General features: G+C 35.1%; 3 protein-coding genes across 6 annotated transcripts; 2 read left to right on the top strand and 1 right to left on the bottom strand.

Annotated features, from left to right (window-relative positions):
* The first annotated feature begins 2023 nt into the window (after window positions 1-2023).
* On the top strand, window positions 2024-7039 carry LOC111779354 (mitogen-activated protein kinase homolog MMK2). Of its 2 annotated transcripts, none has more exons than XM_087119019.1 (6): window positions 2024-2490; window positions 3583-3712; window positions 4424-4561; window positions 4808-5140; window positions 5840-6023; window positions 6602-6811. In XM_087119019.1, the coding sequence occupies exons 1-6, from the start codon at window positions 2336-2338 to the stop codon at window positions 6670-6672; spliced, it is 1011 nt and encodes a 336-aa protein (XP_086975145.1). In that variant the 5' UTR covers window positions 2024-2335; the 3' UTR covers window positions 6673-6811. The 2 variants fall into 2 exon arrangements, with proteins under 2 accessions (XP_086975145.1, XP_023515273.1); XM_023659505.2 differs by having other exon boundaries at window positions 2027-2490; window positions 6658-7039.
* Window positions 7040-7469: 430 nt separating this feature from the next.
* LOC111778843 (receptor-like kinase) lies at window positions 7470-9212 on the top strand. The gene has a single exon (XM_023658824.2). The coding sequence runs from the start codon at window positions 7571-7573 to the stop codon at window positions 8975-8977; it is 1407 nt and encodes a 468-aa protein (XP_023514592.2). The 5' UTR covers window positions 7470-7570; the 3' UTR covers window positions 8978-9212.
* A 1189-nt stretch (window positions 9213-10401) lies between these two features.
* LOC111778450 (uncharacterized) lies at window positions 10402-24260 on the bottom strand. 3 transcript variants are annotated; one of them, XR_015413322.1, is made up of 23 exons: window positions 23858-24260; window positions 23572-23679; window positions 22426-22574; window positions 20667-20748; window positions 19870-20285; window positions 19229-19661; window positions 18920-19143; window positions 18410-18605; window positions 18108-18250; window positions 17860-18034; window positions 17689-17742; window positions 17073-17252; window positions 16426-16538; window positions 15476-15661; window positions 13092-13149; window positions 12528-12629; window positions 12316-12440; window positions 12086-12224; window positions 11923-12000; window positions 11778-11842; window positions 11380-11496; window positions 11080-11142; window positions 10886-10965 (listed from the first exon to the last, which is right to left on the bottom strand). XR_015413322.1 is itself a non-coding variant. In XM_023658285.2 (22 exons), exons 1-22 carry the CDS (start codon window positions 24002-24004, stop codon window positions 10885-10887), a joined length of 3369 nt encoding a protein of 1122 aa, XP_023514053.1. In that variant the 5' UTR covers window positions 24005-24258; the 3' UTR covers window positions 10402-10884. The 3 variants fall into 3 exon arrangements, 2 of the variants coding, with proteins under 2 accessions (XP_023514053.1, XP_023514054.1); XM_023658285.2 differs by lacking the exon at window positions 11778-11842 and having other exon boundaries at window positions 10402-10965; window positions 23858-24258; XM_023658286.2 differs by lacking the exon at window positions 11778-11842 and having other exon boundaries at window positions 10402-10965; window positions 12086-12221; window positions 23858-24257.
* Window positions 24261-26024: the final 1764 nt, after the last annotated feature.

Here is a 26024-nt window from a genome sequence, read left to right as displayed (position 1 = left end):
TTCATGATCGTACTTAATTGTTCCTTGAACTTTATTTTATTTTTTCAAATAGGGTTAGATGCATGATACTATTCCACACGATAATTCATATATGCATGCATAAGCTCATTAAACTAGTTTGTATATGTATCTCCTAGACCTAACCTATAGACTAGCACACGCTTATGTTGTTGAAAACTAACCAAAAAAAAAAAAAAAAGGATCGCGTATAATATATCATGGTATATGCACTCGTATGTAATATACTAGAAAAGTAATCTATGCTCATAACATACAACATGCATGATGTTCAACATTTAAAATCATGGGACAATATAATGTAGCACATAGTATTTCTTACATGTTCATAAATACTTCATACATGCTCGTAATAACTAATGTGTTATAGTATCTCATGAGGCATAACATAATCATGGCAACAAGATAACAAGAGCAAAATAAAGAAGTACATGCACGAAAAATACTAGCACATCGTGACATAGAACTTTCGGTTAAGTATTAGTCATCTAAAAATTTTGGTCTCGTGGGTCGAGTCCTAAAATCTTTTTGGTCTTAGACGTTGTTTAACTGAAAATTTTGTTTGTAATACTAAAAAAATATTATATTTAAAAGTACGAGACCTAAAAGTTATCTTAATATATTCAATGTTATATGAAAATGTTATCAAGATTTTAGATAAATAAAATAGTTTCAACAATTTTATTACCCACTTATTTTTAGATAATTAATTAGGGTGTAAATAAATAATAATTTTTTTTATCAAAATAATTAAATATCTATTTAATTAAATTATTATTGATTTATTATAATTAAATAATTAAAATATAATAATTTTGTAAACTAATATCAATTAATTAATAAAATTTATTCAAAACAAAATAAAATAAGTTAGGAGAATAAATAGCCGTCAATATTAATAATTATTCTCAACTAAATTATTTTAATATAATTATAAATAATTTTAATATAATTATAAATGAGTAGTATGGATAATGGAACTCAAAAATTAATTATACATATTATATTTAAAAAAATTTAATATAATATATTTATTTCAGTTCTTCTAACATAAAATACAGTATTTCAATTTATTATCATTTTTCAAGCCTTTATAAACTGATTGATACCTAAAATAACATTTATTAAGAAAAAATAAAATAAAAAAATAAATAGCGAAATGAAAAGTAAATAATACAAAATAAAAATAAAGAAAGTTTTGAAGTCTATGCAAGTTTTCCATTTTATTGGTGAATTCTTTTTTTCATTAATTGTATTGTTTGAGGAATTTATATTTTAGTTTAGAAGATAAGTGTGAAAATCATATTTTTAAATTAAAAATTAAATAAAAAAATTATTTATATGTTTTAAGAAATTAAGTTTGACAAAGAAGGTAAAAGAAAATCATGGGTCAAAAATTGGTCGTAACCATTTTTCACAGTTTAGGCAGCTTCACTTGATATCTCTAGCCTCTTTCCAATTATCTTGGACGGTCAGGGAGCTGTTTCTAACGTTTTTAGAAGTGTTTGAGGTCAATATGCCCATTGTTAGATAAATTAATAGTATGTTTTGGCCTGATTCTTGTCGTGGGTTTGCATAGGATAAATTGAAGTTAAAGAGCTTGTTCACGCTAGTTCCAAGGATAGTTAATAACTCCGACCTAGGTCAATTAGATAATAGGCTCTAGTATTGGCATGATGGATGAACTAAATGAAGTATGAATGACAGATACTCTATGATCCTTCCATGTGCCGTATTTTATGACTATTGTGACATGTATTATGTTATGTGATACTATGACTTCTGTTATGCTAGGTTAATTTTCATGATCTCCTCAAGTTAAAATAAGATCAAGATATGAGAAATTTATATTAACTGAGAATTATTTATAGAAAACTTTTTAAGGTATAAAAGATTATTTATAGAGAAGAAATGTAAGGTCAAACAAACTTTTGATTAGAGTCATAATGAAACAAAAGAATCAACTTTTTTTTCAAATTAATAAAAAATAAAAGTTGATCAGTCGTCCATGAAAATGTGAACTAGGAAGAGCATACGCACGCGGGCCGCCCAGTCTTCTCGAAGTCGTCCTAATGGAAGTGCGTTTTCCTCTCAACTTCTCCTAATTCTCCTCTGCCCACAGATCATTCTGGGAACTGCTCAGCTCGCTTTCGCTGCAGATTCCAACACACCCATCTTCAAATTCGTCCATCTCTCAAAATCCCAATTCAGTTTTAGCCTCAATCTCAAGTGGGTAATCTTCGTTTTCGAATTTTCGATTTGGGTTTCTTGTCAATTTTGATATCATCACTTCCTCCTTTGGACCTCCGGAGTGTCAATGGAGTCCGGTTCTTTTGATCAGAACATCAGGGGAGTGCCCACCCATGGCGGTCGATACATTCAATACAATTTGTATGGGAATCTCTTTGAAGTTTCTAGGAAGTATATTCCACCCATAAAGCCAGTTGGTAGAGGAGCTTATGGTATTGTCTGGTATGAAGCTTCTCTACTTGATTCCTTTTGCTTGTTCTTATTTGTTCTTCATTCAAATTATGGGTTTGACTTGTGCTACTTTGAGTCTAACTTTAACAAGAATTCTTGATTTAGATGTATAAACTTTGTGTTGATTTCCTTAGTTCTTATGGGCTTATGTGTTCTCGATCTTACTAGGATGCACTCATTCTGAGACTGTTCTGAGTTATGATTTACTTCCGATTACTTAGTTTTTCGATTTCATTGTGTTGGGTAGTGATTTAGATTCTTTTGGAAGGGAGATGTGATAGGCTACATTTGCTCCATTTTTCATTGTGTTGACTCAAGTGTCGAACAAAAGGTGTACTTTATTCGAAGACTCTAGAGAAGGAGTCGAGCCTCGATTAAGGGGAGGCTGTTCGAGGGCTTCATAGGCCTCAAGGGAGGCTCCATTTTTCATTGTGTTGGCTCAAGTGTCGAACAAAAGGTGTACTTTGTTCGAGGACTCTAGAGAAGGAGTCGAGCCTCGATTAAGGGGAGGTTGTTCGAGGGCTTCATAGGCCTCAAGGGAGGCTCTATAGTGTACTTTGTTCGAGGGGAGGATTGTTGAGGATTGTTGGGAGGGAGTCCCACATTGGTTAATTTAGGGAGTGATCATAGGTTTATAAGTAAGGAATACATCTCCATTTGTATGAGGCCTTCTAGGGAAGCTTAAAGCAAAGCCATGAGAGTTTATGCTCAAAGTGGACAATATCATACCATTGTGGAGATCCATGATTCCTGAGAGTATAATGGTAATGAAAGTTTTCATATAGGAAGTTAAACCCATCGTTCGGGGTCTTCTTTCTATTCAATTACGAGTTATGGTAAATTTATCTATGATAGAGAATGTCATTTGGAACTTGCTAGATTCTTGCTGCATACAAGCATTGGAATTCCTATAGAACATGAATTTTATAGGGTTCTGATCATTTTTGGATTAGTTTTTTGAGGCAAGATTTGAGGTTCTTCTTTAAATTCTTGTGACATAGCTTTTTTTCTTTGTTCATATTGTTTTTGTACAAAAGTAATATGAACAATTAAAGCAAGACATTACTTGTTTGTACCCTTCAGTGCTGCTACTAATTCAGAAACAAATGAGGAGGTTGCTATTAAGAAGGTTGGCAATGCATTTGACAATAGGATTGATGCTAAAAGAACCTTGCGGGAAATCAAGCTTCTTCGTCACATGGATCATGAAAATGTAAGTTCTTAGTATCTATGAGTTTTGTTATTTTCTTGATCTTAAATTCATTATTCAAAGAGATATAACAAAGGATTGAAGAAGGATCTTTCATGTTCACGCTATGATTTTAAGAGAATTTATTAGTCGATCACGATCACTTGATAGAATACATCGAGCATTTTCAGTGACTTTTACCTTATACCATTGTAATGGCCCAAGTCCACGCTAGGAGATATTGTCTTCTTCGGGCTTCCCCTCAAGGTTTTTAAACCGCGTCTACTAGGAAGAAGTTTCCACACCCTTATAAAGGGTGTTTCGTTCTCGCTGGCACTCGTTCCCTTCTTAAATCGATGTGGGACCCCCCAAATCCACCCCCTTCGTGGTCTAGCGTCCTTGTTGACACACCGCCTCATGTCCACCTCCCTTTGGGGTTCAGCCTTCTCGTTGACACAATGCCCGATGTCTAGCTCTGATACATTTGTAACGGCCTAAGTCCACCGTTAGCAAATATTGTCCTCTTTAGGCTTTCCCTTTCGGGCTTCCCCTCAAGGTTTTTAAAACGCGTCTACTAGGGAGAGTTTTCCACACCCTTATAAAGGGTGTTCCATTCTCCTCCCCAACCGACGTGGGATCTCACAACCATCATCTTATCACTTTTTAGTTCATATCTATGCTGCAACTGTGTGACCATGTGGGCTGACTTGTTTTCTTTTTCTTTCTCAACTGCAGATCATTGCTCTTAAAGATATTATAAGACCTCCTCAGAAGGAGAATTTCAATGATGTGTACCTTGTTTATGAACTGATGGATACTGATCTAAATCAGATAATACGGTCCAACCAATCGTTGACTGATGACCATTGTCGGGTTCGCACCTCTTCTCTCTTCGGAGTTACAATACCATGAACGTTTCTAGGCATTGGAGTATTTATGAATTTCAACGACTTAGATCCCGTTTAATAATCATTTAGTTTATGAAAACGTTTACCATGGTTTTCATCTTTCCTAAGAAAACGTTTGAATTACATAGGTCGGACATGATAGTGTTCTTGACTAAGAAGAAACACTAGATTAGATTTTATGTTATTAATACTTAAAAATTTTTATGTGCAGTTCTTTCTGTACCAGTTGTTACGAGGCCTAAAATACGTACATTCCGCTAATGTTCTACATCGTGATCTGAAACCAAGCAATTTGTTCCTCAATGCAAACTGTGACCTAAAACTTGGGGACTTTGGGCTTGCAAGGACAACTTCTGAGACTGATTTTATGACTGAGTACGTTGTTACTCGGTGGTACCGTGCACCGGAATTGCTTCTTAATTGTTCGGAATACACTGGAGCAATAGATATTTGGTCTGTTGGCTGTATACTTGGTGAAATTATGCACAGAAAACCACTGTTTCCTGGAAAAGATTATGTCCATCAGCTAAAACTTATTACTGAGGTACACTTGCTAGTTACCATAATCTGCCTTAGCTTCCTAGTTTTTGCTCTTCACCGAACAATGGGTACTAAATGTGTGAGATCTCACATAGTTGGAGAGGAGAACGAAACATTCTTTATAAGGGTGTGGAAACCTCTCTCTAGTAGACTCATTGTAAAAACCTTGAGGAAAAGCTCGAAAGAGGATAATATCTGCTAGTGGTAGGCTTGGACCGTAACAAATGGCATCAAAGGCAGACACCTAGCGATGTGACAGCGAGTAGGCTGAATCTCAAAGGGGGGTGGACACTAGGCGGTGTGCCAGCGAGGACGTTGGGCCCTGGAGGGGAGTAGATTATGAGATCCCACATCGGTTGAAGAGGGGAACAAAACATTCTTTACAAGGGTGTGGAAACCTCTCCCTAGTAGACGCGTTTTAAAAACCTTGAGGGGAAGCTCGAAAGGGAAAGCCGAAAGAAGACAATATCTGCTAGCGGTGGGCTTGGGCCGTGGACTTAAAGAAATAGTCATGATTTGGAAGCAATTGCAACCTAGTTGCTAAGTTGAATCTTCTACATTGACTTGAATTGATAGTCCTGATTAGTCACCTTTCAGTTTTACTTTTTCAAATGAGTATCTCTCTGTTCTTTATGATTGTTCAATCACCATGGTGTTGATTTCGATTCTAATCTTAACACTGTTTTCCTTTTGGTTTGTGAAGCTCATTGGGTCACCTGACGACTCGAGCCTCGGGTTCTTACGAAGTGACAATCCACGAAAATATTTTAAAAATATTCCTCACTTCCCGAGGCAACCGTTCTCCACTAAATTTCCTACGATGTCTCCTGCTGCTATCGACTTGCTGGAGAAGATGCTCGTCTTTGATCCTACTAAACGCATTACAGGTACAATTTGACTCGGTGACGAATAAAACTAACCAACTCTTCTAGCTCTGTCGATGTACTAAGTAGACCTTTGTTCATACTATTTTCGAAGATTCTGATCTCTTTTCTATTAGCATGATAAAGTTTTTCACGTCTCATACTTGTTTAGGATATATACATTTAGATGACAGAATTGTTAGATTAGGGAGCTTTCTGCTTATTTATATCTTAGTCAACTGTTATACATAGTAAAACTATATATGGTAAATGATATATAAAATAAATTATCATATAGCAATCTACACAGCAAAAAGCTATATCTATAGTAGATGGTTATATCTGGTAAAGTTATGCATAGTAAACTGAACCATATATATAACCCTTAGCCAGAGTTTTGAAAATGTAGTTTCTGTCTTCTCTGTTACTGTACATACCCTCTCTTACTGTGTATATCGGAAGTAATCAATACAAAATCTTTAGTCATTATTTCTCCTTGCATTTTCTCTCTCCTGTTTTTTTGTGTTCATAAGGATCGAGAGTGTGCATTGTTGTGCGATCCTAACAAGAACTAATAATAGTCACAACAAAACTACATATAGATTTTCGTTTCCTTTTCTTCGTGTGGATGGTCATATCGAACCTCGATGCTTTGCAGTTGATGAGGCGTTGAGGCATCCATACTTGGCACCTCTTCATGATATCAATGAGGAGCCTGTATGTCCGAGGCTTTTCAGTTTTGACTTCGAGCAACCGTCGTTTACCGAAGAAAACATCAAGGAACTTGTATGGAGAGAATCCGTGAAGTTCAACCCGGATCCCGCTTGATGAAGATCATACCAATTTGTTGAAGAAAATATTGGACAATCTTAGCTGTTCATTCTTTTCCCAGTTTTCTTCTTCTGTGTTGCATTGGTTTGGGGTGTAAAAGAGATTAATGAAACTATCTTCTTGTTTGCCACTTTGTGAACTAAGTTATGAACTCGGTTTCTTAACTTAGAAATAAGTTTAGAAAGTTTCAATTGTGTTTACGAGTTTTAGTTATAGTTTATGCTCGTTTTATTGATTTATTGTTGTCTACTCGTGTCAAAGCTAAAATACCAAATATACTATAGGAGATGTGTCTAGCTGTTAATTCTTCCTACCTAGGTTATACGCTATCAACGATTTCCAAACGCTTTCTAACATTTCTTTTATTACCGTTTTCTAAAATTTTTATGAGAAATGAGACTAAACGACCCAAGTTCTAGTGGGTTGATTCTCGAGGGTGAGATTAAGTGGCGCACAATTACGTTGCGCGATTGTGACACTAAAAATGATATTTTTTAAGGCGAATCGGGTCCTTTCATTTAACATTTTAACGATTATTGACAAAAACGTGTAATAGGGAGTAATTATTTATAATTTGAAAATATTGTAAAGAATGGAACTAAGTGGAATTCGTCTTCAAATCTTAGCTGTATCATGAGGTGTGATGGTTCCATTTGGACCCTATCAAACGCGGTTTTCTTGATCACGAATCCTCCATCCATCTTCTTCTTCTTCTTCAGTTTCTTCTGAATTCTCTTCCAATGGAGTTTCTTAAGCTAATTCTCTTTACCCTGTTACTTTCTTCCTCCGCCGTTCCAATTCTTTCCTATTCTCATTTCTCTCCGGTCGATCATTACCTCGTCGACTGTGGGTCAACCCTAAAGTCCACCGTCGATCATCGCATCTTCCTCTCCGATTCATCCCCTTCAAACTCTCCTTTTCTCACCGCTCCTCACTCTTTCTCCCTCAGAAATGAACACCCCTTCGAGGGTTTGCCCCCGATTTACAGCTCGGCTCGCGTTTTCGAGGCACCGTCCAAGTACGAGTTTCAGATCAGAGATAAAGGGACGCATATGGTACGTCTCCATTTTCAAACTTTTAGTTCCTCAAATTTGGATTTGATTCGTGCTCAATTCCACGTTCTGGTTAATGGGTATGTGATTTTGAGTAATTTTAGTGGGGTCTCTGCTGTAAACCCTAGAATTAAGGAGTTCCTTATCTGGATTGGAACTGAAACCCTTGAAATTACCTTTGTCCCTGTTAAGAAATCCAATTTGGCTTTTGTTAATGCGATTGAAGTTATTTCTGCGCCTAAGGATCTTGTTGCTGATACTGCAAAATACTTGAGTTATGAACATAGTGGAGTTGTTGATGGTTTGTCCAAGCAAGGGCTTGAAGTTTTGTACAGGGTCAATGTTGGGGGCCCTAAAGTGACCCCGTTTAATGATTCTTTCTGGAGGACTTGGCTTCCTGATGATGAACACTTTGAATCCATTTGGGGATCAAAGAAAGTGTATTCTACTGGAAGAATGAAGTATCAAGCAGGTGGCGCTAGTCGTGAAGTTGGTCCTGACAATGTTTACAACTCCGCCAGAGTGATCCAAAGTACAAATTCTTCGGTTCCAAATATGAACATGACATGGACATTCCCTGTAATTGATGGATACAATTACATTGTTCGCTTGCATTTTTGTGATATTGCAAGTATATCAATTGGTTTTCTGTTTTTCAATATCTATGTTAACGGGTACATGGCGTATGAGAATTTCGATCTCTCGAGTGCTACTAATTGGGAACTTTCTTCTCCATTCTATGTTGATTTCATGGTTAATGCTGGTCAAGAAGGAGTTCTTAGAATTGGTATTGGAAGCTCTAATCAGAGTGTCCCATATGCTGTAGATGGTCTACTAAATGGAATTGAGATCATGAAATTGAACAACTCTTTGGGTAGCTTTGATGGTAGCCTATCTGCAGAGATGGTTTTGAAGGGATGTCGAGGATACACCGTTAATTTAGTTCCATATGTAGTGATTTTGTGCTTGATCGTAAGCGTGTCGCTGATGTTACGTCGGAAGGTGATCGGGAGGGACGAGTCTTTCTCGTGGTCGAAACTTCCCGTGGTGGATAGTTGGAGAGATAAATCTAGCATGGGAGTAGACAATCAGTAGTTAAAAACACATGTTCTATATTTGAGGATACATAAATATGTATAAGTTGGTGGAATTGTTGTATCTGAAAACCAGTAGTAAAGTAGAATATAAATCTGTAACAAAGTTTGTTTTGAATGTTAAGTTTGTTTCTTTTAGGGTTTGTTTGTTGAAATTTGTAATGATATTTTGGAAGTTATTGAGAGAACAATCTCAAGGAAATGTCATATTTATACACTTATATATGTTTGTGATATATCAGAGTACTAATAAATTTATGGTGTGGAACAGCTACTTTAAATGCTTTATTGTTTTAAATCTCTCTTCATGTTCATCTATCTTTAGTCAAGGCACCCTCAATTGTATTCATGAACTTAGTTTTATACTATGTTTTTACAACAATTTCTAATGTAGACACTAGAAATATATTTGGGGCCTATTCCTACTAATCTAGATACTTGAAATATACTTCTATTTGATAATAAACACGACTCCACTTGTAACATAGCCCACCGCACGTTGCGTATCACCGTCAGCCTTACGGTTTTAAAATACGTCCGACTCGATTTGATTGATCTTTTGAGTTCGCTTCAAAACAAGATAACTAGTCAACCAATCTTGGGATAAAGGCTCTCTTGTGCCTACGTTTATTTTTGCTAACTCTTATACATAGAAAATACATAGAAATGAGACTCAATATTTTCACGGCTAATTTTTATTTATCTAAGTTGTTTTCTTTCACTTATATAACTTCTTCTGATTTAATAAAAATGATATCTATTCATCACCCATTTTCGAGCGTCCTTGTTGGACGTTTGACTATGATACTATTTGTAACAGCCCAAGCCTACCACCAGCTGATATTGTTCATTTTGATCCATTAAATATAGTCGTTAGCCTCGCACATTTTAAAACCTTGAAGGGATCGCACATTTTAAAACCTTGAAGGGATCGCACATTTTAAAACCTTGAAGGAAAAAGTGAAAGTCCAAAGAAAACATAAACATCTTCTAACTTTTACACTAGTGCTAGTAGTGAGCTTAAACTATTACACCACTACAAACAGTGAGCTTAAGCTAATACACCACCACCTACGAGTTTCTTTGTTTTGTTATCCACTTTCGAACAATATTTTTAAAATTCAACTTAAAGAAAAAAGAAAAAAAAAATCGTTACTAAAAACTTTGTTTTTTTATTTTTGAATCAAAAGAATTCAAACATTTTTTTTAGGTAAGAACCATATTATAAACCTTTCCTAGGTTTAGTGTTCAAGAGAAACAGATCTATAACCCTCAAACAAATGAGGATGCAATCTCTTCAATTAGTTGTTCAAAACACCATCTTCTAAAGGGCTCTCCATTTGACATTGCTAAGCCGCTGCAAATATATTTAACATTCTATCCATATTTAGTACAAGACTCAAAGCACTAAACTAATGCAACAAGTTTGCTTAAAATTTTAATTTAAATAAGGAATTACTGTAAGAGAAATAATACTTGCTACAATGTGAACATTTGCAGCAACTTTACAGATAGCCTTCCTAACATTACTGAACCACCCTCACCCAATAGAACTCTTCACAAAGGGGGAGATAACCATATACACAACATTGAATTACGATTATAAGGTGAAGAAAGATAACTGCTTGGCTGAGAGACTTGTAACCTCCCCAACCTGCAAGGCTGTTAAGAATAATCACGAACATTTTATTGAAACTCTACCCATTACTATTTGATGCTTGCGCCGAAACTACGACTTCACTGTGCTCGATGTTAACGTGTCGATGCTCGATCAAATGTACTTTGATCTATCTGCAATCTGTCACCAAAAACCAGTGAGGTAATCCCATTTAACATGGAAATGAGTGACCATGTCATTTGGCAACAGACGGTAGATGAAGATGAACAATGGTTAGAAGCTAGTCCAGACTATTTCTCATCCAAGTTTTCCGTTGATAGCAGTTTCTCGTTCAAGTCTTCAAGCAGATCATGATACTCGGCAAACGATGACTACGAGGATACGAAATAAAACATTATCAGAACAGCATTCGATTCTCGTCTTTTAATTACTTTGATTAACATGGAAGATTACAAGTACTCTGAAAAGTTCAGCACAAACTTTACCTGTAGGGTGCTCTTATATGCTTCCCACAACCGCAGATCATGCCTAAATAGATCAGACAGAACCTGTAAAAATTGAACAAAAAATCAAATTTGATGAGTGTCACTGATATTGGCAAGTTGAGACGAAAGATCTTGAGATGTGTGTTGGCTTTTGTGCTCTACTCATTTTATTGGGTAAGAAAATGCTTCAGATAATTCCCTTTCAGAGGGATACACGTGATAAAATGATATTTTATGAAGGATGCAATGGGTGAAATTTCCAAACATATACACAAATGTAATCAAGAGTAAGGTGCATACTTCAGACCGTCTTAGAAGAGTGGCTAAAACAACAATCCATTCCTTAAACTTAACAGAGCACATATGAGCCAAGAGGAAATCTGCATCCAACCGGCTTTGAAGTGTTCCCATTTGAAGCTGGACAAAAAAGATAAGCTCCACAGTAAGAACATAGTAACCACCCTTTGGGAAAATTGCATGATGCTGGAAGCAAAATTACAAAATCTAGCTATATTTATGGCTTCAAAATGGTACAACAATATATTAAGTAAGAAAAGCTGGTTGTCGATTATGCAGATATGAAAGTATTAAAGAATCAATTACATCATTATACCAGATGCTCGAAGTATGAAATGTTATAATATAATATAGTAACCTTATCAAGTTGTCACTTAATGGAAATAGTGGGAACCCATTACTTTTTATGGCAATAATCGGGATTAGAGCCTCTCATCCTCACATGAGCAACTAATTTCACTTGATACTACAGATTGAACAAGAAGAGTGTCGAGAATCTGTAAACCCAAAAAGAGAGTTCAGAATTGGATCATAAAGTTCTAATACCTTCTCCCCAATTAGTTCAAGCCCTGATGCAAAATCCTTCAAACGAGCACTTCCATATCTCTCCCTTTGGAGATATTCCTGCAAACATTACAATTATAACGCAAATCCAATATGTAGAATCAACCTGAACATTCAAAAAGTTTTTAAAATAGCTTTTCCCTACCACTAAATCAAACTGCGTTCCTTTGACAAATGCTACAAGCTTTGATAGTTCCTTCCCAGACATCAAATAACTAGCATGGCCTTCCAAAATGTTTTTGACAGAAGCAACATGTGCGCTCGGTTCCTTGAATGATGAGCTGCTAATAAAGATGTCATCATAAGTTACATCATTCCAAATGTAGAATTTGCGAGGTTTATGAAACATGCAAAATATCTCAATATGTTAATAACCTTTTATCCAAGGTTTGATTCCTGCTAGAACGAAAAAGAAAATAGCCCAAGAATCGAGGTGATAGTTTGTCTGTCTCAATTGATGCATGATCGTAGTCTCTTCCAGATCTCAGCAGAAACCTCACCTTCAACAATAGAAGAAATATTATTAACCTCAATGAGTTTAAACTAACATACCCAATTAAGAGAAGCTAAAAGATATCCAATATTACCAGCTCTCCAGCAAGTTCATACAAGGACTCGTCTAGTGTTGCCTGCAAAAGGCGTAAAGCACAGTACTGACTAACAGCAGGACCTTCAAGTTTTGCAATCACCTGTGAAATTCAAATAAAGAACATTCTGTTACCTTCAACTTTGTGCCATAGCTAGCCCTATTTCATGGCAAGAAGCTGCTCAAAATCTTCATATAGTTTTCATTTGAGAGCAGTAAAGCAATTCTCTAGGTTGTGCATAGACTTGTGTTATGCAGCTCAAAATAAAACTTACTTCCTATCTAATTCTTTTAGCAATAACCTACAAGATTCCAGAGTATGAAAACTTCTGATTAGCCTTCATAAACTACTAATAGAGCCATTAGTTTTTTCTAGACTTGGATCTAATCAATTCCAAATGAAAATTAAACCTCTTAGAAAGTTAAATTCTTCTGGACCCTTGGGCTCGGGGAGATCCAAACATCAGTAGTAAAATTCAAAGCATCCTTTTTTTACAAATCAAATTTTAACAATTACAAATTCTATTATTTTCACTTTATGCTAAAAAAGAAATGCTTCTCTTACAAGTATGTAGCAGGCTGCAGTACGGTACCACCTCCGTTGGAAGCATTCCTCAAACAACCTGAAAAATGAAACTGTAATAAATAACATAGCACTTATAAAGGGGATATAACAATGTATCAAGTAGCAATACTCTTAACAGATATGAGGTGCCAAAGTGCAAGATATGAGGTGCCAAAGTGCAAGACATGAGCACTGTCATTGCCATACATTTGACTGAAGTAGACATAGTGGTTTAAATATCATGCATGTCTAAGACACACATTAATTTGGTAAAAGACACTTAAGTCCCTTAGTTTTGAGGATAGGTTTCTATTTGGTCCCTAAATTTCAAAAACTGCTAGACATTTAACATTCTAAAAGGTGCCTAGACCGTAAGTTAACTAACACAAAGATTCTTTGGCAGTTAACTGTTGACATGTTTTTATTAATGAGTTGGAAATTATTCTATGTTCAACTTATGGGACATCTCTCTTTTTTTCCCCCCTGCCCTTGATCCTTTTCTTCTTCGTCCCGCCTGAGTTAGTCACCCCTTTGTACTTCAAAAGAGTCAGGCAAATAGAAATGGAAATGGAAAAGGGAAAAAAAAAAATACCAATTAAAATTTCAAAACCAGTCATCAGCAATGAGTAAACAAGATAAGAAGAAGAAACCCAAATCCCCTTGCCATTTACTCCAGAGTTTTCCTGATTCCAAACGTCCACCACCGACGGAGCTTCTAATAGTCAAATTTCAGTCCTTTCACCACCTCAATTATTTCACTGAAATCGCAACCCAAATCCCACTTGTCTCTGCTCCAACCAAAATTCCTATTTGCTCCCACCGTCACCAATTCCCATAAAATCCTCCTCCATCAATGAAGTGGGAAGGAACCACTTTCACCACCAACACCACCGCCGCAACAGGCGGCCACAAATTTTTTAATGGCAGAAACTTCTCGTGGGAGCTGTGCCGGATTGTGCCCAGATCAGAGAAATTGAATCCAACAGCACTACCAATAAAATGGTCAGAATCCAACCCGCAGGCTCACAGGAATAGGGAGGAGAAAATATGAAGAGGAAGAGAGATAGGAGAAGAAAGAGGAGAAAGTTAAGATAATTTTCCAAGTCATTAAAAAATCATATAAACAAATCCCGTAACAACGGTAGCTTTTAAATGGAAGAACTATTAATCAAAGTCTAAATGCTCAGCAATGTTAGTGAAAGCTGTGTTTATCATGATTAAATTAGTCAAAGAGAAAAGTCTTCACGTGGAAACATCAATAGTATCCTTGATAAGACTCCAATCATTCATATTACTTTTAAACAATAGTATAAGAAATATTCTTAGCTTCAAGTAGGTAAAATTAAACAATTATTTAATTCATAAACACATATCAAAACATTTTTTCACATAAGAGAACACAATTAAACTATATTAATGTCAATAATATCCTTGATAAGACACCAATCTTTCATACTACTTTTAGACAATAATATAAGAAAAGTTATAAATTAGAAGGTAAAATTAAGCAATTATTTAATTAAAAAACACATATCATTAAATTTTACATATTAGAGTACACAATTAAAACAATGTCAATGTCAATATTCTTATAAACACTTGACAAATCCATTCTAAATATTTCCATGTTGGCCTTCAAATGAAACAAAGGAAAAACTAAAAGTAAATGCAAATTTGTAATCCTTTCAAGATTGAAGTCCAAAGATATGCGGAAGAAGTATAAACAAGAGATTAAAAAAATAAATTCAAGAAGATTTTAGTACTACATAGCGTGGAATTATCACAATTAAGTGCCTTCATCTCTCCCTTCCAAGTTCATTCAGTATTCAGTTTACCATAATTAGCTTCCAATTTAGATGTTCCCAAACTATGACTCATAAAAGGCTTCAAAATAGCATTATGAGAAAATAAGGAGCAATAAGATCAAAATAATCAAATCTATCCAATGCATACATACCTATATAATTATAAGTGTCTAAAAATGTATTAGCTAAAGGCTAGGCATCCAAAAACGCAAGGAATAAAGAAAATCAAGTTCAGCAAGCCCACCTCAAGAACAGTAACAAAGATAATAAGAAACCACGACACAAGTTCTCTGTACAGAAATCATTAGTAAATGCCAATAAACATGTCCTACCACCTAAGCAAGAAGGCTAAAGACTAGGCATCTAAAAATGCACGGTACAAAGAAAATCTAGTTGACAGGCTCACCTCAAGAAAAGTAACAAAGATAATAAGAAATCATGACACAAGTTCTAGGTACTGAAATCATTAGTAAATGCCAATAAAAATTTCCTACCACCTAAGCATGAAATTTTGTGTTACACTTTAAACATACACATATCTTTAAGAAACCAAAGTTGTAAAGAGTATAAAAATTGTACTCTGTTGATCTTCCAGCGGCAGAGAACAAGTCAGCCCAATGTCGACCATCAGTTTTTCTTGCAACACTTACAACTACATCAAGATACTCGGGGAAATTCTTTATCAGTTCACATGTCTTCTCCAAAAGTGATAGCTTGTTGTTAGCATATTTAGCAGCCATATTCTGGTTCTTGTTCACATTTTGCCTACAATCCAAATCATGATTCATGATGTAAAGTTCAACGTAAAAAATGAATACTACAATCTCAGACATAATTACAAGGTCACTAAATTTTAGCAAAGATACAGTATAGTGAAGTTTAGAAATTGAGCAAAATTGAAGTTCATCTGGAAGTGTCTTAGTCATCATAAAGGACCAGAGATGTTTCCTCTTCTACTTCCTCTTATTTCCAAAACCTTTTGAAAATTATCAGTTAGGAGCTGGCTTCCCCAGTAGGTGATAGGTACCCAAAAAGGCTACACCGAAGGTTTGCATCAATAACCTTTTTAACGGATGATTCAAATCTTCTTGTTCACATTTCTTAGAAAGGAAATAAGAAAAAATTCTGCCTCATGTTATATCAAATTTTCATGCTTGGTAAATCCAATATTAAAATGGCTGTTCCAAGCAGGTTAAATGTTTTCTATTTGAGTTTCTTTTCCTAGCAGGTTTACAAATAGAAGCTGCGCCCTCACACTTAGACAAGCAAGAAGCTAATTGCCGTATAATATGCCATTTTCCTTAAAACATTGCTCTGAAGATTAGGGGGGGAAAATTAAACAAATGGAACGTGGACAATCAATATCTTAAAAGCATGGGAATAGGTGTAGTTAATGTCCTGAATTTGATACTAGAAATGTATTATAAATTTAAGGAAACAAGAACAAACGCAAAGAAAAACTAAATAAGGCAAAGAAATAGTACTTGAACTGAATTGAGTGAGAAAAAATTTCCTAGATATATAAGTACCTGGATATTTCAGCTTCAAAAACGGTAAAAAGAAGCCATTCTAAACAATGAGAAAAATGAGGCTTCTCTGCTGATAACTGTGCCAATCTCAGAGCTTCCTCACTTTTGTCCCTCTGGCAAATTTCCAATCACAATAGTGTTTAAAGAACACCCACATTGTCTAAAGTAGCATGCGACTATTAGATATTCACCTCTAAGATGAACCGCGGTACAAGAGAACATACTGAAAAGGCCAGGAGATAATGAGAGGAATATGTCTTTTTGCGTATAAATAAGGAAAAACTTCACAAATGCAATGTGACTAGAAGACAGAAATTTTTGTTTGGATGAAGTTTTTATTTTTTATCCTTTTTCCCCTCACTTAGAATTTATGTTATAACTTTTTGTGGCACTTTTCATGCAGAGGATGCACTAACAGGCAGCAGAGTAATGGTTCACATTGTTATGAAGTAGGTCTGATTAGCTTCATACTTAGTAAAAGAGGAAAATAAGGTTAAAAGCATCAATATAGTTACAAAGAAGCAAGTAATATTAAATTTCTTCCTTCGAGGAAGCTGAAAGTACCAAATTCTAAGATATAGCCATGCCAAGCATTATGGAACCATTGAAGTCAATGGAGCTTTAATAACATAAGAACAATGAGCTACCTGTAGAAGGTGCCGTAATAGGCAGTGAAGTATGGTCTGAGCTTGAGGTGATGGCTCAAAACATGGAAATTCTGTGCTTGCAGAAAATGACATTCTTTGAGAAACACCTACAACGACACCAGCATTTGGGAGAAGTCCAAGTGGGTATACCTCCCGATCAAATTCCAACTCCGGATCCAACTACAAACAGGTTGTTTATCAGGGAACGTTCTACAACTATTTTGCATTTATGACTCATTATAGTAGAAAGTTTACTTTTTCTCATAGGAAAGGTAAAAGCAGCAAAAAAGACCACCTTGGTAGTACAAGGATATACAAATATAGAAACAGTCAAACAGAAGGGGCAATAGAAAAGATATGACGGAATGGCTGAACCAAAATGTTTAGTATCAATCCGCAAGATTTAACTCATAAGTTCTCATTATTTAAACTAATTTTAAAAGAAAAACTAAAAAAAACTTACAGTAACCACAAATGAACTAATAAAATTGGCAGAATCAAATAAATGAGAAATATTTGTGACGAACCAAAAAGAGAAATTCTTAATTTTCTGGCATTGCTTAGGAACTGATCACTATGTAACCAATAATAATTTAATAGTCACAGGCAAGCATACCTGCAAGAAATCCTCCTGCTTAAAAGAGTCAACACCTGGAGAAGGGTACCAAACCTGTAAAAAGCTTCCAACCAGAATAAATATCAGCCATGTCCAAATAATGGAGTCAAGATACATTAAATATGTGCACCATATAATAATTAATAAGAGAACAGCAGAAAAGTCCTTCACCTGCATTCCCCGATGACCATAATCTAACCAAGAAACTTCCTCAATTAAATTTGTTTTCTCCTCTGAATGACCACAGGTGACCCAGAATAATTCAACTGAGTCGGTAAGCTCCCTTTCTCGCCCATCATCCAAATCCAGAAGAGAAAGCTCTCCATTTGCTCTCAAAATCAAACATCTGAAGAAGCATATCAACCCTCAGAAGTATGTCCAATGAGAACACCTGTTTACATAACATTACGGACATTTACCTTGCAGGCTCTCTAACTAACATGTCAGAAGAAGAGATATGATTGTTTGAAATGCCTTCCCCTGGAATTTGTTCAGGAATGAATCGCATTGATACTGGATGGCTCTTTGCAGTCATAATTGACAGTTCTCTTACTGTAGAAAGCTGTTTGTCATTTTATCACTTAAAAAATGAATGAAGAATTAAGTAATCAAAATGTTGTCACTCAAATGCGACTTAACACTTGATAAGAAAGCACATCTGAAAAGTACAACCATTCTCAAAGAAATTTCAAAATCAGAGTAACTTGAAATATTCCTTTACCTGTAATTCTGGAGTACTAGACAATGTCAATTCCCCAAGTAATGTCAAATGGAAAATGTGAACATCAAATGGTCGATAGGTGACCAATATATATTCTTGATATACATCCATCACCACAGGTTTGCCAAGCAGTAGTTTCCGACACAGTAAAGAACTCTGGTCAAGGTGATACCTTGGGAAGAACAGTAACTCATACCTGAAACAGATTGATCATAATTACAGATAAACATAAAAATGTGCTCAATATACAAAATAGTAGAACAAATTTAAATGCAAGTCTTATAAAAAATGTAGCCAAACATAGGACAAAAAAATGCTGTATACAAAGTATATAAAACAAAGGTTAAAAAGAAAAAAAACAAAGACGGCTGTGAATGCTCCTGCTTAAAAAATATAGCCAATTCAGTGAAACTATTTAAGCAAGCCAATGATACTGGACCAGGCTGAAAACTGATATTTTAATATGAATTAGTTGTGGCCAGAAGAGAATACTTCTAAATAGTTTCTCACATGTTGGAAGCTTCAATGTAGTTGCAGACCGCTATAATCTTCCCCAACCACAATAAACCTTCACACTGGATTTTTTGTTCTTGAGTAATATCCCCAAATACACGCCACCTTTTCAACCGAATATCATATAATATTAGACCATGTAGGCCAGCAACTGCTAAATACATTCCATCCTCACTAGCTGCAACATGTTGAATAGGCCAATTTTGAGAGATATAAGAGACCTAGACCAAGATAAATGTTGTCAGAGATGCATACATATAGATGAATAAATAACAAACTAAAATAGCCGATTATCTGAATGCATACTGGGAGATTAACGTTAAGCATTTTAAGTTCGTCACTGTCTTCCGATTGCACAATGAGCATTCGATCATCACCATGTATGACTTGCCGTACGTGTGTTGTGCGAGAAACACCTCTGTTAAGGCAACATTTACCAAAAGAAAATGCAAGAATTCTTTCGGAAGATTTTTCCTCGATGGCATAAAGCTTATAACCATATTCATCCCACTGAATCACTGAGGTACCGCTAATTAAAGGTTCATATTTACAATCTTGGTTTGGCTTTACCATTGGAGATGATACAGAACTTAAACCAATTTGCCGGATAGTTGACATCAAACGGCAACCAGAAACAGACCATACAGCCAATCCTCTTAATTTCCACCCGACGGCAAAGGCAGAATTATCTGGTGTCCAAGCAATGCAACTAACATAACCAGTGTCCTCTACAGAATATCTGCATGATGTCAAAATCATCTTTAGATACAATGAATTAGTGTAAGCATAGACATCCTTGAATTCCTCAAATTCATGGTCAACAAACAAGCAACATTAAGGAGACTCCATCCTTAAAGAAATAAACAATTTTTACTAGCAATGGAAGTTTTAATCCTGATACCCTACAGAAATTTCTTTATTCAGGAAAAAGATAACTCCAAGCTTACCCCCAGTCATGCAAAGAAACAGAACGAAAGAGGGAGGCAGAATCTGCCAGATCATATAATTCAACAACCCCTCTTCTGGTGCCAACTGCAAGAATTTGTTGATTTGAAGCTACTGATGTACACACAGCATCCGTGGAACCAAACGTCTTTTCAGCCTTAATAGCATCGGTGTACTTTAAGCCTTTCTTGCTTACAGAACACTGCACTAACTTTCCATCAGCATATAGCACAAGGAGCATCCTCAGAGGAAGACAAAGGTCTAACTTTATGATAGCAGACTTTTCGCAGACATCATAATTGGACTTTAGAATTCTTGGTGAACCTTTATAAGGAAGTCCATTATCCAGAGAAAGAGAAGTTACGCCAATTTCATCATGATCATGGGGGTGAAGATCAATGTGAAAGGCCCCATAGAACTGTTTTAAGAAAGATGTGTAATCAGAAGAAAGACAAACAAAAGAAATTGGAAACATAATGGCAATTCAACCTAAAAGCAACGATGATTAGGAAACTGAGCATATGAGAATGCATCTAAAAGAAATATTTATTATTATAATTATTATTATTTTGTATAAAAAACAACTTCATTGATGTATCAAATTTACAAAATGGATATAGAACCAATGGGTTACAAAAGGCTCTCTCAGTTGGTTTAGTGGGAAGCATAAGCAAAGAGATTAGATAATTTACACCAAGAAATAGCATGATAAATGACAATATCAAAGAGCATTTCAAAAGGGATATAGAATACATCTAAAAGAAACAATTAATAACTGTAGCAAAAATCTTCACATTACCTCTCCCTTCCAGGATATACTGTATAAAGATCCACTGGAAAGCCCAATAAGCATATGCTTGCTATCACTTACTATGTTGCTACTGCAGAAATAATGTAAAATTCAAAATCAATCCACATAATATAACTATCATACACAAACATAAATAAGTATTAGTAACACAAAGTATCTAACCTAGAATTCTAAAAAGTTAATTCAAAAGGGAAAAGGATGCAACAATTCCTCAGTTGTCAATCCATTTAAGGGTATCACTAAGGTAAGTCTACATCTAGGTGTCCATTAATAATTAAATTTCTTATTGGCTGCATTTTGGTCAGCGGAGCCTTCAGAAATCAAGTCCCAAGAGCTGCATTATTCAAGTCTCTTGTTACAACTATCCAATTCACTAATCTCATGCATACAAATTTTCCATGAAGAATGAGAAGAATAACTGTATTTTGGAAGACATTAGAAAGAAGCTCTCCTTTTTGTTTCTCCTATCCTTATGTGGAAAGGCAGTAGCTTAAAACAACTATTTCTCACGTGTTAACCTCAAGTTAGATACTACAATCTGCTTAAGTGTCATTGAAAGTAATTCCAACTATAAAATGATACAGAACAATAGATAGAAAATTTTAAAGGATAATCTAGGGTCCCCTGTTAGATATTCAGGACTTTTACCAGATATTGGGGCTATTGGATTTTACTTCTGTTCACTAACCTGTATTTCTTAGAACTATTTGAAAACACAAGTTCCTAAAAAGGATCCATCACTTAACTTGGTTGGTAGCTACAAGAAGAATGATGCTAATAGCGACAGTGCTGAAAATAGAAACTCTTGCTGATCTTTTCAGTCTTAATAAGGTAAACCTTACAAAAGTATGGCTCAGAATTTAAAAGTTCTGCTCATTTATCTGTCGTCAAACATCCTTTCCATTAAGCAACATCTTAAGTTATTATGGCATTTTGAGACCAAATATTCTCATCGTAATATCTTGAATAAGTTTTTCTAGAGCATCTCCTTCTTATAGACAACAAGATTGATGGCAGAAATGAATCCATGGACATATGGCCTATTCAGTGTATTTGGTCAAGAAAATATAGATGTGACACCCGAGTAAAGGAGAGGTGCATTAATGAACCGAAACCATATATGAATAAGAGCGATCCCAAGGATAGGATAGCTAAGAAAGACCTACAAGAAATGAAAGTTACAACCTATACCAACAAGGTACACCTTCCTTTTCAGTGGCTCAATCATAAAAACTTCAAGATTAACCACACTTTGCTTGCAGCAATTCTGTGTTGGGTGACCTCCTCAAAAAAATTTTAAGATGCATGTGAGTGAGTACAAAACATGCTGGAAGGACTCGTGCTGGTCTATGGAGATAGTCTTCACTTTTAGAAGCAAAGAGTATGTAACATGACCATGTCATGGGGGATGCAGGAGAATGTCAGGGCCATCATGTGGCGAATCTAGATTCTGAATCCGGATCCGAATTCTGAGCATGGGTTGTTACAATAGATGTGTCTTTAAAAAATGAAGCTTAATCTGTTCAGTTGGAATTATTCTCCACAACACAAATGTACCACCGTATCTCGTTGATTGTTGCCAAATTGAAGATTTACATCATTTGACATAACACACTACAAAACTTCTGTAAAGTTCCACAGAGTGCTAAATGGTTTCTCTTTAGCAAGACCGAAAATTCAGTTACATTAAAAACAGGATATAGCCAACAAGATATAGCCCTTTTATCAGAATTAGAAGATTGCATACACTGTCAAGTCCCTCGCTGCAAAAGGCACCTGCTCGCTAAGAACCAAAGAGATGGTGGCAAAAAACAAACCAGACGGCTGTTTTCCTCCAATATGTATCTTTCTATCAGTGAATTGGACCTTAAAGATGAGGAGAAAGAAAGATGACGTCTGCAAACAAAATTAGATTAAGAGATTTGAAAAAATGAAAATAAAAAAAAATAAGGCAACTTAATCATGCCACAGACAACAAAATAGAGTATTAGTCTCAACTTTAAGGATGTTCCATTCTATTTTTCAGTTTTAAAGTATTATTTTTAAGGTTTTAAGTTACAATTTAGCTAGTGGTCATTATGGTATTGGTGGGTAGTAGAGTCACAACCTTTCATTTGACCCATAGGTTAACTCCCGGATTTATTTTTAAGACTATAAATAGTCATTCATATTTTTGCTTTACAATTAAGATTTTGGAGATTAAAATAAAAGTGGTATATTATGCTTCTTAAACCATGTGCTTGTTCCTTTGCATTTCTTGTATTTAAATTCCATGCTAGAGTCATTCAAGTAGCCTTGATCAAGCAATCTTATGAAATGATTCGAATCTCGAGTTTAGAAACAAGTTTTCTTTACTCTTGATATTGATCATCAAGGTAAACTCATATCTTACTTTTCTTTGGGTTGATTCGAATCTCGAGTTTAGAAACAAGTTTTCTTTACTCTTGATATTGATCATCAAGGTAAACTCATATCTTACTTTTCTTTGGGTTAATTCCTTATCGTTTTTTTGGAGTTCTTGGATATTTTAGATCTAAAGGAATTATCTTCCAACCAGTTGTTAAATCAAATTTCCAGGAGCTTCAAATCAAAATTTCTATGGTATTATCGATACAAGAAATTAAAGAAATACCAAAATATAGGAGGATACCAAATTACAGATTGAATGAATATAACCTCAACCAAATTCCATTCATGACACCTAATCTCAGAATGTATCCTAATATATGGATTAAATTAACAGCGCTGGTTGGACATTTACAGAAATAGGGATCAAAGATAGATATATTCCTAATTACACATTACAGGAATGCTGTACTTAAATAACAACCGCATTACAAATTGGACAAGAAATAATCACTCAGAACCAATTTAGATTAGGGGAAACACTTACAAGAATGGCGATCAATTTGGTATCAGGGCTCCACACGGCCTGCATATTCTCTCCTTCCCTCTGCACCGAATCCGAATCCCGCTTGTACTTTCCCAATCTTATTCTGTGCTGAGCTCCACCCAAACCCAAATATTCGAATGTCAAAATCCAAAATTCTCAATTGCCAATACCGAAACAGAATGAAAAATGACAGAAACCACAACCAAATGTCGAAACCAACCAAAAATTGTCCACACAGAATCGCCAATTGAGAAAACACGCAGAAAACAAGTACAAGAATTGGTACCTGGGCTGAGCTCCATAGCTCGAGATGAGTAGGAGAGACGACAAGTAGTAAACGATTAACGACCTTAAGATATATGATCTGCTGAGAAGATGGGCAAAGGCCAGGTTCCAGAGGGATGACCTGCGGCCATCCATACGCCATATACATCTTGTCGCTCTGTTCCTTAGTGTGATCTTGGATTGGAAGCTGGTAAAATGAAGGATCAAAAAGAAAACATACTGAATAAGCACGTAGAATTAGGGCTTATGAGAAGAGATCTGAATGATGTTCAGGATTTGGAGAAGAATGTTGAAGCCAAATTTGCCCAATTATTATCAAGTGGGATTTGGATCTCAAATCCTTTGAACAGTATCAAACCGAAGCCTGTTTTTTTTTTTTTTTTTTTTTTTTTTTTTTTTTTACGGAACTGATCGTTTTCTTTCGAGCTTTTTGGCTCTTACAGAGATCAGGTCAGACAGCTCATCACCTTCCTCAACTCCTATTGATTTTTGGATTTAAATCTATAATTTTATTTTATTAAAAAAAAAAATACCTAATTGGGTTTATCTTAATACTTTTATTTTATTTTGAATTATTAAGGTCACCATTTGGATTAATCTAAATATAATTTAATACATAAAACATTTATAAAATGGAATGTGTTTATATTTTTTAATTTTCACTTCTTTTTTTAATTTTGTTATTTACGCGTATTTTACCAAAATTAAATATATTCTAGGTGAACTTACGATTATAACCTCAAAAATAAGTTATTAAACTCTTTAATTAATTAAATCAATTAATTTATTTAACGTAGGTTTAGAGTTATGTAGGATAAGTTGTATCAAAGATATAACCACTACATATAAACACAAATCATTCACGAGATGTTCATAGTTTCAGTTGGGTCAAAAGTATGTTTGACTCCGGTAATTACATTTGACAGTTTAAGTATTATTTGTCCTCTAACAAACAATTTGTTTATGATTCAATCATAAATTAAGTTTCTCTTATTATTGAGGGGCAAAAATAAATGAATAATTTTTTAAAGATGGAGATTGAAATAGGAGACGGGAATAGAGATATAGAAGGCTTCAGTTCATCTAAGAGACAACAATTAGACCATAACTCGTGCTTAAAACGAATAGATGAAAATCAACCCGGATTTTAGTTTAATTTTTTGAGAGGGAACCATACTCAGAAACGAAGTTTTGTGTCAAGACTCTTATGATTCCATCAACGTTTTGAGTCTGAATTTTGAGGGGTTTTGTTCAATAAAGAGTGATCATGATTTCTCTCGAGTTAATTTTAGAAAAAGTGGGTAATTTTGTGACTTCCAACGTGAAATTTTTAGAGTTTGCTTCTAATTTTTGTTCCTACGTTTCGTGTGACCAATGAGAGCGATTCTTGTGAATACATTAAAGGTTGAGAAGGTCTAGAATAGTAGATCTCATTCAAGATTCCGAAGGGCTTTTTTTTATTTTCATTTTGTAAATATTTTTCTTATCTCACTGTAATTTTAGGTAAGAAATTTGAGCCACTTGATGGTATTAATGAGTGTCCATGCATGGTAAAACACAAGCTCATTCCCATATATGACACCAACGATTGATACCATAATTTGGATTAACCGATCAACAATAAATTTATATTCTAAGAAACTAAACGAGCGTGCAAAACAAAAACAAATGAACGCCAATGTGATGGTAAGTCACCTACAATTCAATATTCAAGTCAGCTACCCGGTTCATAAAAAGCTTAGAGACAACTGTACGTAGTTGCTTCTTTTAACTTGGTCTTGGTGTAATATAAGCTTATTTAAAAAGTGTCTAGTGTAGAAGGCATTGAGGGTCGAGGCTAGCGTCGGGGGCACGTGTCATGCATGTCTTCGATCATGGACCTTTCATTCGGTCCTATTCAGTTTTTCCTAACCTAATTTGTAAAAGTAAGACTCTAGAGACCTCATATAAGTTCTATTTTGAAACCTATATCGAGTAAACTTGTTCTTATTCTTTAAATTCTTGGGACACTTTGTAACTTTTTTCGACTTAAGTATCAGAACTTCTGTGATAAAATATTATTCTAGTGTGCATGTCTTTCGCAGGTCAGATCTTCACCCACTAAATAAATTTACTCCCGCTTTCACATAAAGGGTTAATGCTAATTTTAATGTCTTCTATTGTGCTAG

The sequence above is a fragment of the Cucurbita pepo genome, chromosome 17, assembly GCF_057944985.1.
Source record: "Cucurbita pepo subsp. pepo isolate OVF chromosome 17, ASM5794498v1, whole genome shotgun sequence".
NCBI classification, from domain to species: domain Eukaryota; kingdom Viridiplantae; phylum Streptophyta; class Magnoliopsida; order Cucurbitales; family Cucurbitaceae; genus Cucurbita; species Cucurbita pepo.
Note: the sequence above shows the minus strand (reverse complement) of the source record. Positions and strands in the feature narration are given on the sequence as shown.